Genomic DNA, 13533 nt, shown 5'->3' with positions numbered 1-13533 from the left:
AAAGGTATCATCGCAATATGTATTCACAAAAGTACACCAAAACTAAAGCAACTTTACCTTATAAATTTCTCTGCAAGATGCTCCACAAAGGAGTAAATTTCAATCCAGTGGTTTTTGACGCTTCCTGACCTAAAATGAAATCAAACATGTAAAAAAAAAAAATTTTTTAAAAAATTACATCCTTCGAAGAGTCAGAGGCAACTATCTCTTTTGTGCATTATAATGGCTGCCTTAAACACAATTACATAACAATTACCATCTTTTCTTACACTATCTGAGAGTAGCAGGTCCTTGAGTACTCTATAAAATGCGCACATGTCACTAATTAACTACAGGCCCCAAAGCGTTCCCAACAAGGGCTAATTGCCTTTGTGCCAGATGAATCTGCCTCCTGCTAGCAGAGAGCAACACCCCTTCCTCCTGGAGCCAGCCATTTGAATGGGAACAGATGGCAATGGTTGAGTGTAACAGGTTGGGGACCAAAATAGAGCTGGCATCTACATCAGCATCCAAAAAGGCTCACAGCTCCATCTCTGACAGGGAGTCAGGAAACATAAAACTGGACATGTGGATCTAGCAACAACAGCAGCAATCAACGCTAATCTGATGTCAGTTCTAAACACACCTGCAATTTTATATATTGATATACCGTGGCTCCAAAATGGACATTTGGGCCACAATTGCAAAAAAAAAAAAAAAAAAAAAAAAAAAAAAAAAAAAAAAAATCACAGAAAGTACCTAAAATAGATGTATGTTGCTGCATTAGATTATAAAATGTGAAACCAATTGGCATTTATTTTAAAGAAACACAGCACAAGTACAAAAATAAATTTCTGTTAGTCAGCTTAAAACAATACATATGCTGTTCAAAATGAAAAAAAAAAAAAACTGGAAACTTTCTGGCTGTAAAATCTTAGTGGAAAATGCCCATAGTTAATGGGATGAACTACAGCTGCAAGTTACTCTGCGCCTGTGTGTACTAAAGGGGAACTGACTCCATATACTGCATCCAAATAACTTTAAGACCAACTGTTTAAAAAAGTAAAATAGCAAAAAATAAATAAATAAATAAAAAAATAATAATAATATATATATATATATATATATATATATATATATATATATATATATATATATATATATATATAATTAATTAAAATAATTAATAATAATAATTAAAAAAGTAGTTAATTTAAAGTCAAGCATAATTTGTTTGCAGATGACACATAAATGTGATATTTTGTTATACAATGAAATGACATTCAGACATTTTAAGTGTGGCTAAAGTGTCTAAATACTTTTTGGGGCCACTGAAATATGTCATTAACTTGAATACAATGTGCAGCAGTCTAGAATTACAAGACTGTGCTGGTTTCCTTTAATGCAGCTTGATCCTGGCTTTATCTCTTATCCTCTGAACTAAAATCAGTCTTCAGCAAACCACTGACTCAGAATGTTGTTATATTAAGAAATGTTAGCTCTCTACTGTTCGCTTTAAAAGAAGTCATAAATTAAGAGGAGTCACATATAGTGAGGTAAAACTAGTTCTCGTTCCACTGATAATGGAAGGTATTTTCTCTCTGAAAAGCAATGGAGCTGCTTTTCTTTCCAAAACTCTCTGAACCGATGGCCTGATATTAGTGTAGGGTCACTGAGTGGCATTTAAGGCCTTGAAGATTCAGCCAGAACCATTCAGCTGATTAAAAGTGTGAAAGTGTGGCAAAAGCCTGATGATGCATGCAATCCCTTAGGTCTCTAAAGGCATTCAGAAGTGTAACTATATGCATCTGCACTCCAAACACAGCAACAAAAAAAAAGTTATTGCTGGAAGAAATGACTATGTTCTGATATAGCCTACTTATTTAACTGGATTCCTTCAAATTCAACAGATTTCACTAAATGAGCAAAATGATTGTCTTAACTGTACAGACATTGCTAATGTATGCTGCTCTTGAGCTTTTACTTCATATTTGACTCAAATCGGATGTCCACAAAAACTATTAATTTATAACGTTCTCTAGCATGCTCCAGCATGTTTGAGCTTGTTTCACAACTCCAAGGGGCTAAAGAATTATGAGCAGGATGCCACTTACTCTTCACTTACACTCACTAAGAGCTCATTACACATTTAAATATGAATAACAATTTGCACTCTGCAAACATGAGATCTCTCTTTGCCTGTTATGACTGAAAGACCCCTGAGATTATGGTGCGCAAATGTGCATGTGAACTTCACCAGGTGAGAAAAAAATCATGCTTGTTAAAGCATCGCCCGAGGCAGAGTCCTGTCGTGTCCTCCGCCGTCTAAAGCCATTTAACAATAGACAAAAACATTCAGGAATCCACATCAGGAAAACCATAAACACATTGCATGTTAATAGAACAGTGAATGGTTCGTTGTTTATGTGGTTTTGGAATTTTGCTCGATTTTCATGTCATCCTGCCATATGCATCCTTGCCTGCATGGTCTCCTTTAGGAAAATATATTTTCCACACAATATATCGCCAGACGTTTTCTGGTAGAATATACCTAGAAATGACTATCAATTTAAAAATATTAATGAACTGTTTTTATATTGAAGCATTTGGAACAATTCAATTCTGTCATTCGGCTGTCTAAACGAATGACTGTGGTTATAATAGCGGTGCACGCGCGTCCGAGGGCGTCAGAGGCGTCGCGCAGCAGTGCGCGGTGAATGGAGAATAAGATGCCATAAATATGAAGGCCACTTACTTGTCGAGGACAAAATATAAGTCGAAAGCACCTTGACAAGACCTCGTGTCTTCCTCAAAATAAGGCTCAGCTTTTCCAGTACGAAACTGCATCAAAATCACTAAAATACCTACAGCAAGACTGATGTGAATCAGTGAACATGCCATTTCATCGGTTTATTCTCTCCAAAAGCACAGGGATAAATTTGCATTTCATGTTATTCCTGCAGAAAATGAAAACAACTCTTTTCCATGAAATGTATTCCTTAAACAAAATATTTGAATGTCTTGTCAGAGTTATATCCCGACCCGCTTCCAAAACACAGAAGGCTCCTCCTCAAGGAGAGATGTTTGGATGAGCGACCACAGACCGGACGGCGAGCAGGCAGCCAACAGCTACTGAAACTTCCTCTTTCCGGGAGAGGGAGAATGTTGGCTTCAACGAAATTCCTTACATTTTATTTTATTCTAATCACTCAAGCTTTATATATAATGAGAAAAGTGAAACATTTTTGAAGGTATAATTTGTTTTCTTCTAAAAATAAAATGTTCAAATAATCACTAATTAAAGCACTCTTACAAATTAGAAACAGGTTGAATAGACACAACAGAATATTCAAATATTTATTTATTTAAAAGTCATCATAAGTTACATAAAAGTTTCCATAATTGGAGAATCGTCACCAAATCGAACAGTTGAACTTTAATTCGATATTTTAGATATGGGTTTAGAATACGTTTTAAATGTGCACAGAGAATGAGCATAGAGTCTTTTGTGGTACTCCTCACAATCTAACGGTCTCTGACTTCTGTCATTGATTACCCTCGCTTTTAATTAACACTCCTGCAAAGTCAGTGAAGCACCAATCAAATTGCCACTTATGGGAGGGGTTGGGGGTTTGGGGAGAAATGAGGCGCATCAGCTCGGAGTCCTCGGCGTGGATAAGTGCCTGTCAGGATCAGGAGACAGTCGTGATCGCGCGCTCTCTGTGGATAACTGGTATCGCGTCTCCTTGGACTGTGCACCTGCTCCTGAACATCCTCAGCTCAAACCTGCTGTAAGCCGCAATTTTACTGTATTTAATTTTGTGAGATGTTACATTTTATACGAAAATGCATGCTGATTATAGGGATTTAAACGCTATTTACATGCTAAAGAACACCAAACCAAAGGTAAAATAACAGGAAAAACTGTGATGTTCTGAATTATCCATCGATTTAGCAAAATACATAGACCGATGCATTTGTTTTTCAATCTTAATCCAATTTATTGAATCACTGCATACATGGCAATATATTTCCAATGTCCCGATGTTTCAGAAGAATACCGATCAAAAGCATTAGGATATTCAAATCAAGATTGCTCCATTAATCCAATTTAAGCATGAAAACATTATTTACTTGTGTTCCTCTTTTCTTTCTTTTTTTACTTTTCATCATTTGTATTCAGATTTTTTTTAGGAATAAAACATGGAACAGAGTATTTTTCCTCGCTCCTTGTGGACTAATGACAGCAAATTTCTCCATCACCATGTGGCGGATTTCTTCACCAGTGTACAAGTTACACAGGATATACCTGCTGGAACATCATTCGGACCTTGTGTTCTTCATAATACCTTTTATGACACTATAGCCTTCATTGCATTGAAGTCCTCTGACAAACGGAATAAATCACATGCATTTCGGGTGAGTAATTTAGCATTTACTGCATATTCAAACATGCATGCACTCACATTTATATTTTTACTCCTAGATTTTTATTGCAGACTGCAGAATTTGCCTAGATTTACAGAAACTGTCTTGTCCTGTAAATGAAACATGTGTTATCCAGACATAAATTTTGTTATACACTATATACTGCAAAAGATCAATTGTTAACTATTTTATTGTAAAATGTAATTTCTTCTAATGTCAAACATGTCCCACTATCAACAGGTAGATCCCGAGGCGATGAAAGGTTCTCCATTAGTAGTTCCTTGGCTGCGGTTAGTACAGGCTGCAATGAGCACAGAAGACCAGAATACTGAGGCCTACTTGAAAGGAGGACAGCTGCACTTTCAGACTATTCGCGATGTGAAGCAAGGGGAGGAACTGCTTGTTTGGTACGATGAGGAGCTGTCACATCTTTTGGGGTTCGAAGACATAAAGACAAAAGCCCTGACAGATGGTGAGCATGTTGCTTTTTTATTTAAATTTTTAAATTTATTTTAAGAATAAAATAATTATTTAATGCTCAAATAATTTGTTAATGTACCTTCAAATTGGTTAGAAATGTCATGGAATATTCATTCATAGGCCAGTGACTAAAATATTTGTAAAAATAAAATAGGTCTAAATACCAGCTCTTCAAAACTTTCAAAACTTTGGTATTATATTTAATTTTAATTTTAATTAGCAGTCAAGCAATTTTGCTGTAAAATATTTATTTGTAAATTATTATTAATATTTAAGAAAAAAAAAACTTTTTATACCAGAGCAAAGCTACATGCAGGAAGCCATTTTGTTGTCATGTGACACAAAACACTGAACACAGAGGGTCTTTTAAACCCTTATGAATATTTGGCAACCACCAAAAATTTAACGTTTTGTTCAGATCCATAAGACAACTTATTCATGATTCAAAAATGTATTAGATTTGTAAGTATAATGCAAATTTAACATCTAAATGAATAGTTTGTAATATTAATAAATGAGTTTGTTGCTTCAATTAATTGTTGCTTAAATGTTAAGTGTCCTCTTATTGGTATCATTATCGTGGTCTGACAGTGGTCTGTATCTTCATATGCAGGCTACACATGTTCGAGATGCGGCCAAGCCTTTAAGAACGAAAACCCTTTCCTTGCCCACTGTCGTTTTTTATGTGCACAGGAAAAAGTACATATTATCCGACCAAGCAACGAACAGAAACAAGAAGTCAAGCGACAGCGCAAAATCATAGATTTTCACAACATTGCAAGAGATCTAGAACACAAAAAGAACGGTTCTCCTGAAGACATGGGCATTCCTAGGAAAAGAAAACAACAAGGTTCCTTAAGTCCCCGGAGCAAAAAAACTGCGTTATTGGAGAAAACCAACATCACTAATTACAGCAACACCGCCAACGTCAACACAGACGGTCCACCTTTTCAGGATTTGTCAGAATCAGACAATTTATCAACAAATGAGTCAAACAGAAGTAAAAGCAGCGCATTTACTGAGGTTAGAAAACCCTCAGGACAGCCAAACCCCGAGCAGACATCACGGGATGTAATGGCGTCTGAAGTAGGCCTGAAATCTGACTGCAGCGCGTTCTCGTTCGTTGTACCCAAGAGCGCGCACTCGGAACAGAAGAGCGCATTCTGTGAACCCAACAAACGCACCATCACCGAAGTTCAGAATACTTCACCACCATTTTCGGATAATATCTCAGACTCTTTCAAATCAAAAACTACACTAGGATACAGAAATATATTGGCTTCGCACCTGTTTCACGCTGACTTGCCAAGCGCTCATGCAGGTGGAGTGACGTCCGCTCCTCTGGCTACAGGAGGATCCTTTTATTACGCGCCCGAGCATTGGACCAGAGCTATAGGTGGCCAGCTACAGTCTACTTCTTTGACACTTTTGCCACCTACGTTCACACCACTGGGTGTTTCAGTGCAGAACTGGTGCGCAAAATGCAACCTCTCATTCCGAATGACCTCCGACTTGGTGTTTCACATGCGGTCACATCATAAGAAAGAGTTCGCCGCAGAGGCTCAGGTGAGGCGGAGGAGAGAGGAGAAACTCACCTGTCCCATCTGTCACGAGTACTTTCGAGAGCGTCATCACCTTTCACGTCACATGACATCACATAATTAAGAAGAAAAACTATCGCACTTTAAACAGGTACATATAATTAATTATTTAAAATGCATTGCCCATAAATGCATTTATACTGTGATTTAAATAACACCTTTGCATCTACCTAGCTGACAAAAATATGTTCTAAGACCATTTTGCTAACGGTAACATTGAGTTATGTAAATGTTATTTCTTAGTGTTCTCTGACTATTCGAAATGTCCAGTTTTTACATGTTTGATGTTGGTTATACGAAAGTTAAGGGAACATTCCATTTTATCATATTGCAAACATTATGGGAACGTTAGTTTTGAATATTCTCTGAAACAAGTTCTAAAACAAGTTGTTAGTTGAGAACATTTTCTGTTAGCTGGGTAGGTTGTTATTGGACAGGGGAAGTATTTTTCCGTCGCAATACAGAAAAACGTGAAACTTTCAACCATTTACCTTTGGTAAAAAGTCATTATGTTTTTCTTTAAAGGTCATAGTCATTTCAGCAATGTAATCTTTGAAACGGTGGGCTTTGGTAGTGCAGTTCAGGGTAGGACTACATCGCCACTAGGTGGCTATAGACATGCATAACTTTCTCTTTAGAGATAGCTATACAGTACCTAGTACATTAAATTGTGACTAATACTGTTGAATTGCCTGGTCATTTTCAACTTAACAGTGCCTTTCAAATGTCAAGATGAGTACATGTAAATGTTACTGAAAAACGGTGGAATAAATTGCTCCAGCATTTTTAGGTTTGCTAACAGGTGACTAAAATGATTATAAACTAATAACATTGGTTTGTAAAGAGATTTTATATTTGAAATATCCATCACTTCATAATGCCAAATCTTTGTTACAATGTTCTTTTCAGATGTCTACTTCTTTTTAACATTTCTATCAGCACAACGACAAGGAGGATGTATTTATTTAAATATTTCTCATTCTGTTCTTTTTTTAAGTACAGTCATTGTATTTCATTAAAGATTTTGAACATATTCCCCAGGTGTTTGCCTCTGATTTTAGCCATCCAAGAAATATGAATCTTATCAAGTACCACTTTCTTTTAGAGAAGAGTTACATTGAGATGAATCTAGAAGTTCAATGTAGTTTTGTCTAGTCGATGTAGTTGTATAATAATTTTATAAAAAGTATGTTTAGGAAATAAAGTGTCAGTTTGTATTTAAAATACTAACTTACATAGAGAACTTTCTTTAAAAATAATGAGGTTGACAATTTTTGCATCAGAATAATTTTTTGAAACATTGCTGTGACACATACACTCACCTGCACTAACACTGAGTGGCCGGTAGAGTGCACTCTCTAGCAATTCTGAAATCCCTGAAGCCTCATGATTCTCACAAAGCAGCTGTTATGATGCGAGAATGGTGTTGTGTTCACATTGATCATCGCCACATGCACAATTCCTAAAAAGTTAGTTTTACTTTTTTTGTTAAAGCAAGTCTCCCCTTAATTAGGCATAAAGTCATAGATAAACTCAACACTCTGAGAAAGTTCACCAGTTTTGACATAACCGTGAAGTTCAAAAGGACCCCCGTCTGTATTTAGATATAAACATTCTGCTCATTCAAGAACGTAAATACGGAACTTCTGAAGACATTAGATTGAATGAAAATATGTGTATACACTAGCTTAATATTGGTGCAATTAGAAGCGGTAATCACTTGAGGAGAGAGTCACAGAAAATCCTGTGTTCGCTCTAAAGACCATCTTTCATCGCTGCCATTAATTGATCAGGCCTCTTTTGGAAAATTAAATATTGACTTTTTTTCAGTAACTGTTGAGTTTTTACATTTTGACCAATCCTCTGGTGTCCTGTACAACTGATATAAATATTAAAGTGCTCCCCGGGAAACTAAACATTGCCTAAAGAGTTTCCCTCAGTGTTTCCGGGCAGCTTCAGTGGATGTTGGCGTTACATTCTCACATTCTTCTGTTATTTTATGGTCACTGTGGGAGAGCAAGTGATCTACAGTTTAACAAACCTCATTCATGCTGACACTGTCAAAACTAGCCTGAGAGAGGAAAACAGCTTTTGATTGCTTTGGAGACCATTTATCATCTCATCAGTTTGGTTGCTGCCATATTCCTAATAAATTAGTCAGTTGTTGATAACTTTTCTTAAAAACAATTTTACCTATCCGTGGTTTGCTGGTCTTCTAACCTGGTCAGGTGGTTTTAGAGAGGTTTGTCTGCTGGTGAGGCTTGAAAGCTAGCTGGATGACTAGTTACAACCAGCACTAGGCTGGTTTAAACAATTGTTATTTTCAGCTTAATAATTTTATTAATAATTGTATAAATTATTTTAATACAAAACAAGTTTGTGAATGTTTTTGAATTCACATTTGGAGAGATAAAGTGTAGTGGTAAAAGAAGCAGACACATTCACATCTCTTCAGCCTATACACAACCAAACATGTTCACATCTACAAGGGTCTCTTTTCACACACTGCACAGAGAAGCCATTCAACACTCAGCGTCACACAAAGGAAAGATATAGCAGACAGCAACTGGGTTCTGTTCTGTGAGAACACGCTTTCCGTTTTCATTCCCGGGCTAGTATTAAAAGGGTTTACATCAAATTAGTTTGAGCTGGGTGACATCATCTGTTGATGTAAGAGTTGGAACTTCCTGCACTTTGAGACCTGATGCTCTTGAAGTGGGTTGAAGGTGGGAGCTGGGGGTTAGAGATGTCTTTGATGTCCAGGTAAAGAAGTAATGCACCAGGCTGGTTTCTGATGTCAAATCTGACTAGACATTCTTATTCCGTTATTAATTTTCTTCATTAAGGGAAGAATATAAACATATAAAATGCAGAAATATGCAGCAGAAAGTAAACACTGGTGGTTTAACATTTTATTCTACTTATAAGGCTAGTTTTCATAATTTAAAACACACATTTACAAAAATACATTCTATAAAATATAATATACTGAATCCAAATGAACAATTGTTTATGCACACTGACACATTTGGCCCAGGTACTCCTTGCTTATGGCACCAAATTGAGATCATAAAATGCGTCTGAATACTATAAAGGAACCTTGTGTAATGCCTCTTAAAGTAAAACAAATGCATAGGAAAAATGAGTCAGCACCATCCATCAGAGACCTCAGCGATTAGAAACTCTCCACCTTTTGGGATCTTTTAAGTTAGTTCTGTTTCAAAACTAAGTTTAGATTAGTTACTCCAAGACTGCTTTGCAGTCACACTAATAGTTTGATGTAGATGAAAGGGTTCACATTTGTCACATGTTTTTCATCATTTATACTTTTAAATGACCCAAATATCAAGTTACACTTAGATTTCTAATGAACACCACAACATTATCTTAACCTGTCACTACAACATTCATCTGAATAATAGAATAATTCCTTATTCTTATTTACTTTCCAATGTAATTCAACAGTTCTGACACAAATGGTTTGTTGTATTCACCATGCTTTAAAACCTCATTGTACATCCAGTAATATACAAGCATGAGTCCAGCAACCATTTATGTCACAGCGATGACAGCAAAGCTGACAATTCTTAAGTATTATTTATAAGAGTAAGTGCTTATGTTACTCATCTAGTACAATGAAAAAGTTTACGCCAGATCCTTTGTGGATAAACAGAGGAAATTAAAATATCACTGATAAGCATTTATAAAAGATGAAATGCAGTCCTTAAAATGTGTGCACTTTCTAACAAGTGCAAACTAAAGACAATATGCCTCTTCAAGGTGAATTTGGGTGTCAAAACCACAACAAATGCCCATTTGTCTTTCCTTTCTTTGACCAGCGAGTCTATCTGCAAGCACACGTCTCCACAGACATGTTGGGGTAAATCTTCAACAAAATGTTTTTGCTCTCATCCAGAAATAGAACACTGAGGGGTTTCATCTTCTCTGGGACACAGCAGGGCTCTGGGATACCTGGAATTATCCCAACGGCCTTGACTATGCTCTGGATGGTTGCATGGTTGGAGGGGCGGGCTACCTGAAAAAGGCAGAAAAGAGAGGATAATGAGGTAGCATTTAGATACGCAACTTTTGTTTTGCTTTCTTCAGTGAAGCAGAGGATATTACGTCTTACAACACCCTTCTATTATTCAGTACAGAGAAATTGTAAAACTGGCTCATTTCAAAAGAAAATGTGTCCAAAATGTGCTTAAAACCTCTATTAAGCATACAATTATTTGATTGTAATTGCACATAAAGTTGTGTGCTTTATTTGTGTTGGAACTTAAACATTTTCTGAAGGGATTCTTTGTTTAAAATCCCTGGCTAGAAAAAGCTGTATTAACCATAGTCATTTTTAAATATTTCAACATGTCTAAACAGTTCACATTCGCATACGCTGATCCTCGCCATGAGGTTCTCTGACCTTTGGAATGGGGAATTCACACGTTCCTGTGCAGTAGAAGGCATCGAAAGACTTGGGAGACAAGATCCATTCATTCCACCCGATATCTGCAAAGTCCACCTTCAGGTACCTCCTGGAACAGCTGCGAGGTTCTTTCCACTGTCTCCTCCGAGCCTTCTTCATGGTTTTCTCATCAAACCGTAGAACCTGAGACTTGCCGAATCCATCAGCATGCTCCTGGCCTTTCCTCCGACGTTCTTTTTTAAAGGGCTTTGGCTTGAGTGCAAAGTAAGCGCTTTCCCACATATCATGCTGTTTGAAGCTGTTGTACTCCACCTCCGGGAGCTCATTGTTCTCAATAGGATCAGAGATGTCCAGTTCCCGCTTCACACGTATGTCAGGTGAGGAGTCCGGAGATTGAGTTGGCTGCTGGTCTGCAATGAAAGGGTCATATCTCTGTAGGCTCACAGCCACGCTGTTGGGCTCTGCAATGGCAAGGTCATTAGCATACACCAGCAAGTATGGAAGGTTGGAGGACGGGAGCTGGTCCTGATACCTTTGATACTGCTCTCCAAAGTCAAACTCCACGCTGATCAAAAGATGATTCTTATCTCGGGCCTCTTTTATAATGACAGACACATCCTTGCTCTGCCAGGTCCCACGTCTGTGAGGAACTACGGTGATGTTTCCGAGTAGTGATCCCTGGGCTGAGCTGAAGGAGGGAGACCGGAAAAGAAGACGGACAGGGGGTAGCAGATGGAAGTTCGGGATGCGACAAGAGGGGTTCTTGAAGCGCTTGCAGAACCAGGACCTCTGGTGTGGCCGTTTGTCAAAAAAGAAGTGAAACGTAGATGTGAGAATCACCTCAGACCCCTGAAGGGACGTAAGATTCAGCCAGTATGAGACCCTCTCCTCCACATTCTCTGCAAATATATGAGAGAAACTGCTGAGTTAGATATTAATTACGAATATGGGCTCAAACAACAGGCTTTTTGTTCTGTCTATGGGGTTGGAGAAAGCACAAGGAAGTGAGGAGACATGTTACTCCTAGAGCAGACATATGGAAATGTTTATTAAGTTTCCCTTAAGAGTAAGAACCTGCAACGATGTCAGTCTTTTAATCGGCACTGATTAAACGCTTTAGCAGACTGCAGAAAAAAAGACTGCATTGTTTCATGAGAGTGTAACAAATGTTATTTTAATATTTTGGTTTAAACAGCTCTGTGAATGATAATGTGAAATAACTACACGAGCCACAGCAATTGTAAGCATGCTCTTGAAAATGCACAGTTATCATGCATAGTGCACAGTTACGTTTGTATGGAATAGTTCGATATATAGAACTACGTAACTGTTTTCAAAGGTTTCATTAATAAAGTTCACAAAAAGTCAGGAATGGCAATCGACTGCGGTGGTAACCATAGCAACAGTTCCGTTTAGTATTGCACAGTATATCTACAAAACATAGCATGTTATTGACATTATTTGTCATATACCATATTAATATATATTTACAGAGTACAGATATAAGGCATAAAAACCTAGGAGTAACGCATATGCTTTGCACGAGACAAACCTCAATAGAGCTGAAAATTAGCCTACTGACAGAAATTCGTCTAAAAAGTCTACCCCCACCCCACCCAAAGAAAATCATTAAATAGCCTAATTCTCACAAAATCATTCAAAAAGACTTAGCGTTTTCATGTAAACCAAAATCAAGTCATCCAGATGACACAATTAAGCTAAAATAAATACTGTATAATTTTCTATACATAACAAAACTTTAAAACGTAATACAAATGCAGTATCTGGACATGTTATGCATCATGTATTTATTTTTTCATGTACTTACCAGCTTTTGCTTTAAAACTTCTTACAGTATTTCCCTCTTTGAGTCGGTTAGGTTCAATGTTGTACTTCTCATACAGTTTAAACATATGCTGTGAGAGCGCATCTGTGGCCACGAGCGCGTCTGTCGTGCCGTCGCGCGCACTTCTCCATACAGCTTCAGATGCGCCAGTATCGGAACCAACCCAAAGCAGTAACAGGTGCGTCAAAAAGACATATTTAACCTTCATGTTGCAAAGAAAGAAAACGTTTTCAAACGATTAAATGCCGTGTAGCTAAAGAAACGCGCAAGCACGTACTAAAACATACTAAAGGTTTCCAGTCTGACAATTTCGGAGTGATGTTTTCCAGTGATACGGTTTGTAAAGTAGCTGCTTTTCCCGCCTTTTAAAGCAGCACAGAGAGGAAGTTGTTACAGTGTTTCAGAAGTTCTGTCCGTCTCTTGCTTAACCTATGATACATCACTTATTTCTTCTGACCGCCACTGTCCACGGGAGCAGGCTGAAGCGGAGGGAGATGCTGACGTATCCGCCCATCAGCCAACGGGAGCTGCTGCTACATTACACCGATCTAGCATGAGGCCAACAAGAGGACAAATCCAGCTAACATCCACATTCACGTTTTATTTATTTATTTTTTATTTTTTGGCAATACATTTGTAAAATACATCGGTTTTCCCCTCCCTTTTCACAACATGCACTCAAAGAAGCTTTCTTTTTTTCATTCAAAATTCATTTTAAAATGTCATTATTTTAAAATGAACTACTGCTCACATCCTAATAGCTTTTACAAAAG

At 37.4% G+C, this 13533-nt stretch overlaps 3 protein-coding genes across 6 annotated transcripts in view; 1 reads left to right on the top strand and 2 right to left on the bottom strand.

Annotated features, from left to right (window-relative positions):
- LOC109105351 (anthrax toxin receptor 1-like) overlaps positions 1-6311 on the bottom strand; it is a 29426-nt gene extending 23115 nt beyond the window's left edge. The window contains exons 1-2 of one of the 3 annotated variants that reach the window (XR_006161526.1): positions 2735-3103; positions 58-129 (exon numbers count right to left, since the gene is read on the bottom strand). Coding sequence is in view for 1 of the 3 variants with exons in the window: in XM_042769140.1 (XP_042625074.1) it covers positions 58-129; positions 2735-2880 (218 nt within the window). In the remaining 2 variants the exon portion in view is untranslated. Of the gene's footprint in view, positions 1-57; positions 130-2734; positions 3104-6174 lie in introns of those variants that run through there. The other 2 variants (XM_042769141.1, XM_042769140.1) reach the window with 2 other exon arrangements.
- LOC109061266 (PR domain zinc finger protein 8-like) lies at positions 3616-7521 on the top strand. 2 transcript variants are annotated; one of them, XM_019078405.2, is made up of 4 exons: positions 3616-3770; positions 4163-4398; positions 4648-4879; positions 5501-7521. In XM_019078405.2, exons 2-4 carry the CDS (start codon positions 4183-4185, stop codon positions 6550-6552), a joined length of 1500 nt encoding a protein of 499 aa, XP_018933950.1. In that variant the 5' UTR covers positions 3616-3770; positions 4163-4182; the 3' UTR covers positions 6553-7521. The 2 variants fall into 2 exon arrangements, with proteins under 2 accessions (XP_018933950.1, XP_042625076.1); XM_042769142.1 differs by having other exon boundaries at positions 3636-3770; positions 4174-4398.
- A 1365-nt stretch (positions 7522-8886) lies between these two features.
- Positions 8887-13277, bottom strand: LOC109061263 (growth/differentiation factor 10-like). The gene is made up of 3 exons (XM_042769138.1): positions 12743-13277; positions 10912-11813; positions 8887-10524 (listed from the first exon to the last, which is right to left on the bottom strand). The coding sequence occupies exons 1-3, from the start codon at positions 12966-12968 to the stop codon at positions 10333-10335; spliced, it is 1320 nt and encodes a 439-aa protein (XP_042625072.1). The 5' UTR covers positions 12969-13277; the 3' UTR covers positions 8887-10332.
- Positions 13278-13533: the final 256 nt, after the last annotated feature.

Source organism: Cyprinus carpio, chromosome A13, assembly GCF_018340385.1.
Source record: "Cyprinus carpio isolate SPL01 chromosome A13, ASM1834038v1, whole genome shotgun sequence".
NCBI lineage: Eukaryota > Metazoa > Chordata > Actinopteri > Cypriniformes > Cyprinidae > Cyprinus > Cyprinus carpio.
The sequence above is the reverse complement of the archived record's forward strand: the minus strand, read 5'-3'. Positions and strand labels throughout refer to the sequence as shown.

Bases quoted from the DNA above. Each gene is read 5' to 3' on its own strand.
- LOC109061266 (XM_019078405.2), top strand. From the start codon at position 4,183: ATGGAACAGAGTATTTTTCCTCGCTCCTTGTGGACTAATGACAGCAAA. The intron at 4,399-4,647 runs GTGAGTAATTTA...CACTATCAACAG, and splicing joins ATAAATCACATGCATTTCGG to GTAGATCCCGAGGCGATGAA. The intron at 4,880-5,500 runs GTGAGCATGTTG...CTTCATATGCAG, and splicing joins GACAAAAGCCCTGACAGATG to GCTACACATGTTCGAGATGC.
- LOC109061263 (XM_042769138.1), bottom strand. From the start codon at position 12,968: ATGAAGGTTAAATATGTCTTTTTGACGCACCTGTTACTGCTTTGGGTT. The intron at 11,814-12,742 runs GTAAGTACATGA...ATATATTTGCAG, and splicing joins AAGTTTTAAAGCAAAAGCTG to AGAATGTGGAGGAGAGGGTC. The intron at 10,525-10,911 runs GTCAGAGAACCT...TGCCTTTTTCAG, and splicing joins GTGAATTCCCCATTCCAAAG to GTAGCCCGCCCCTCCAACCA.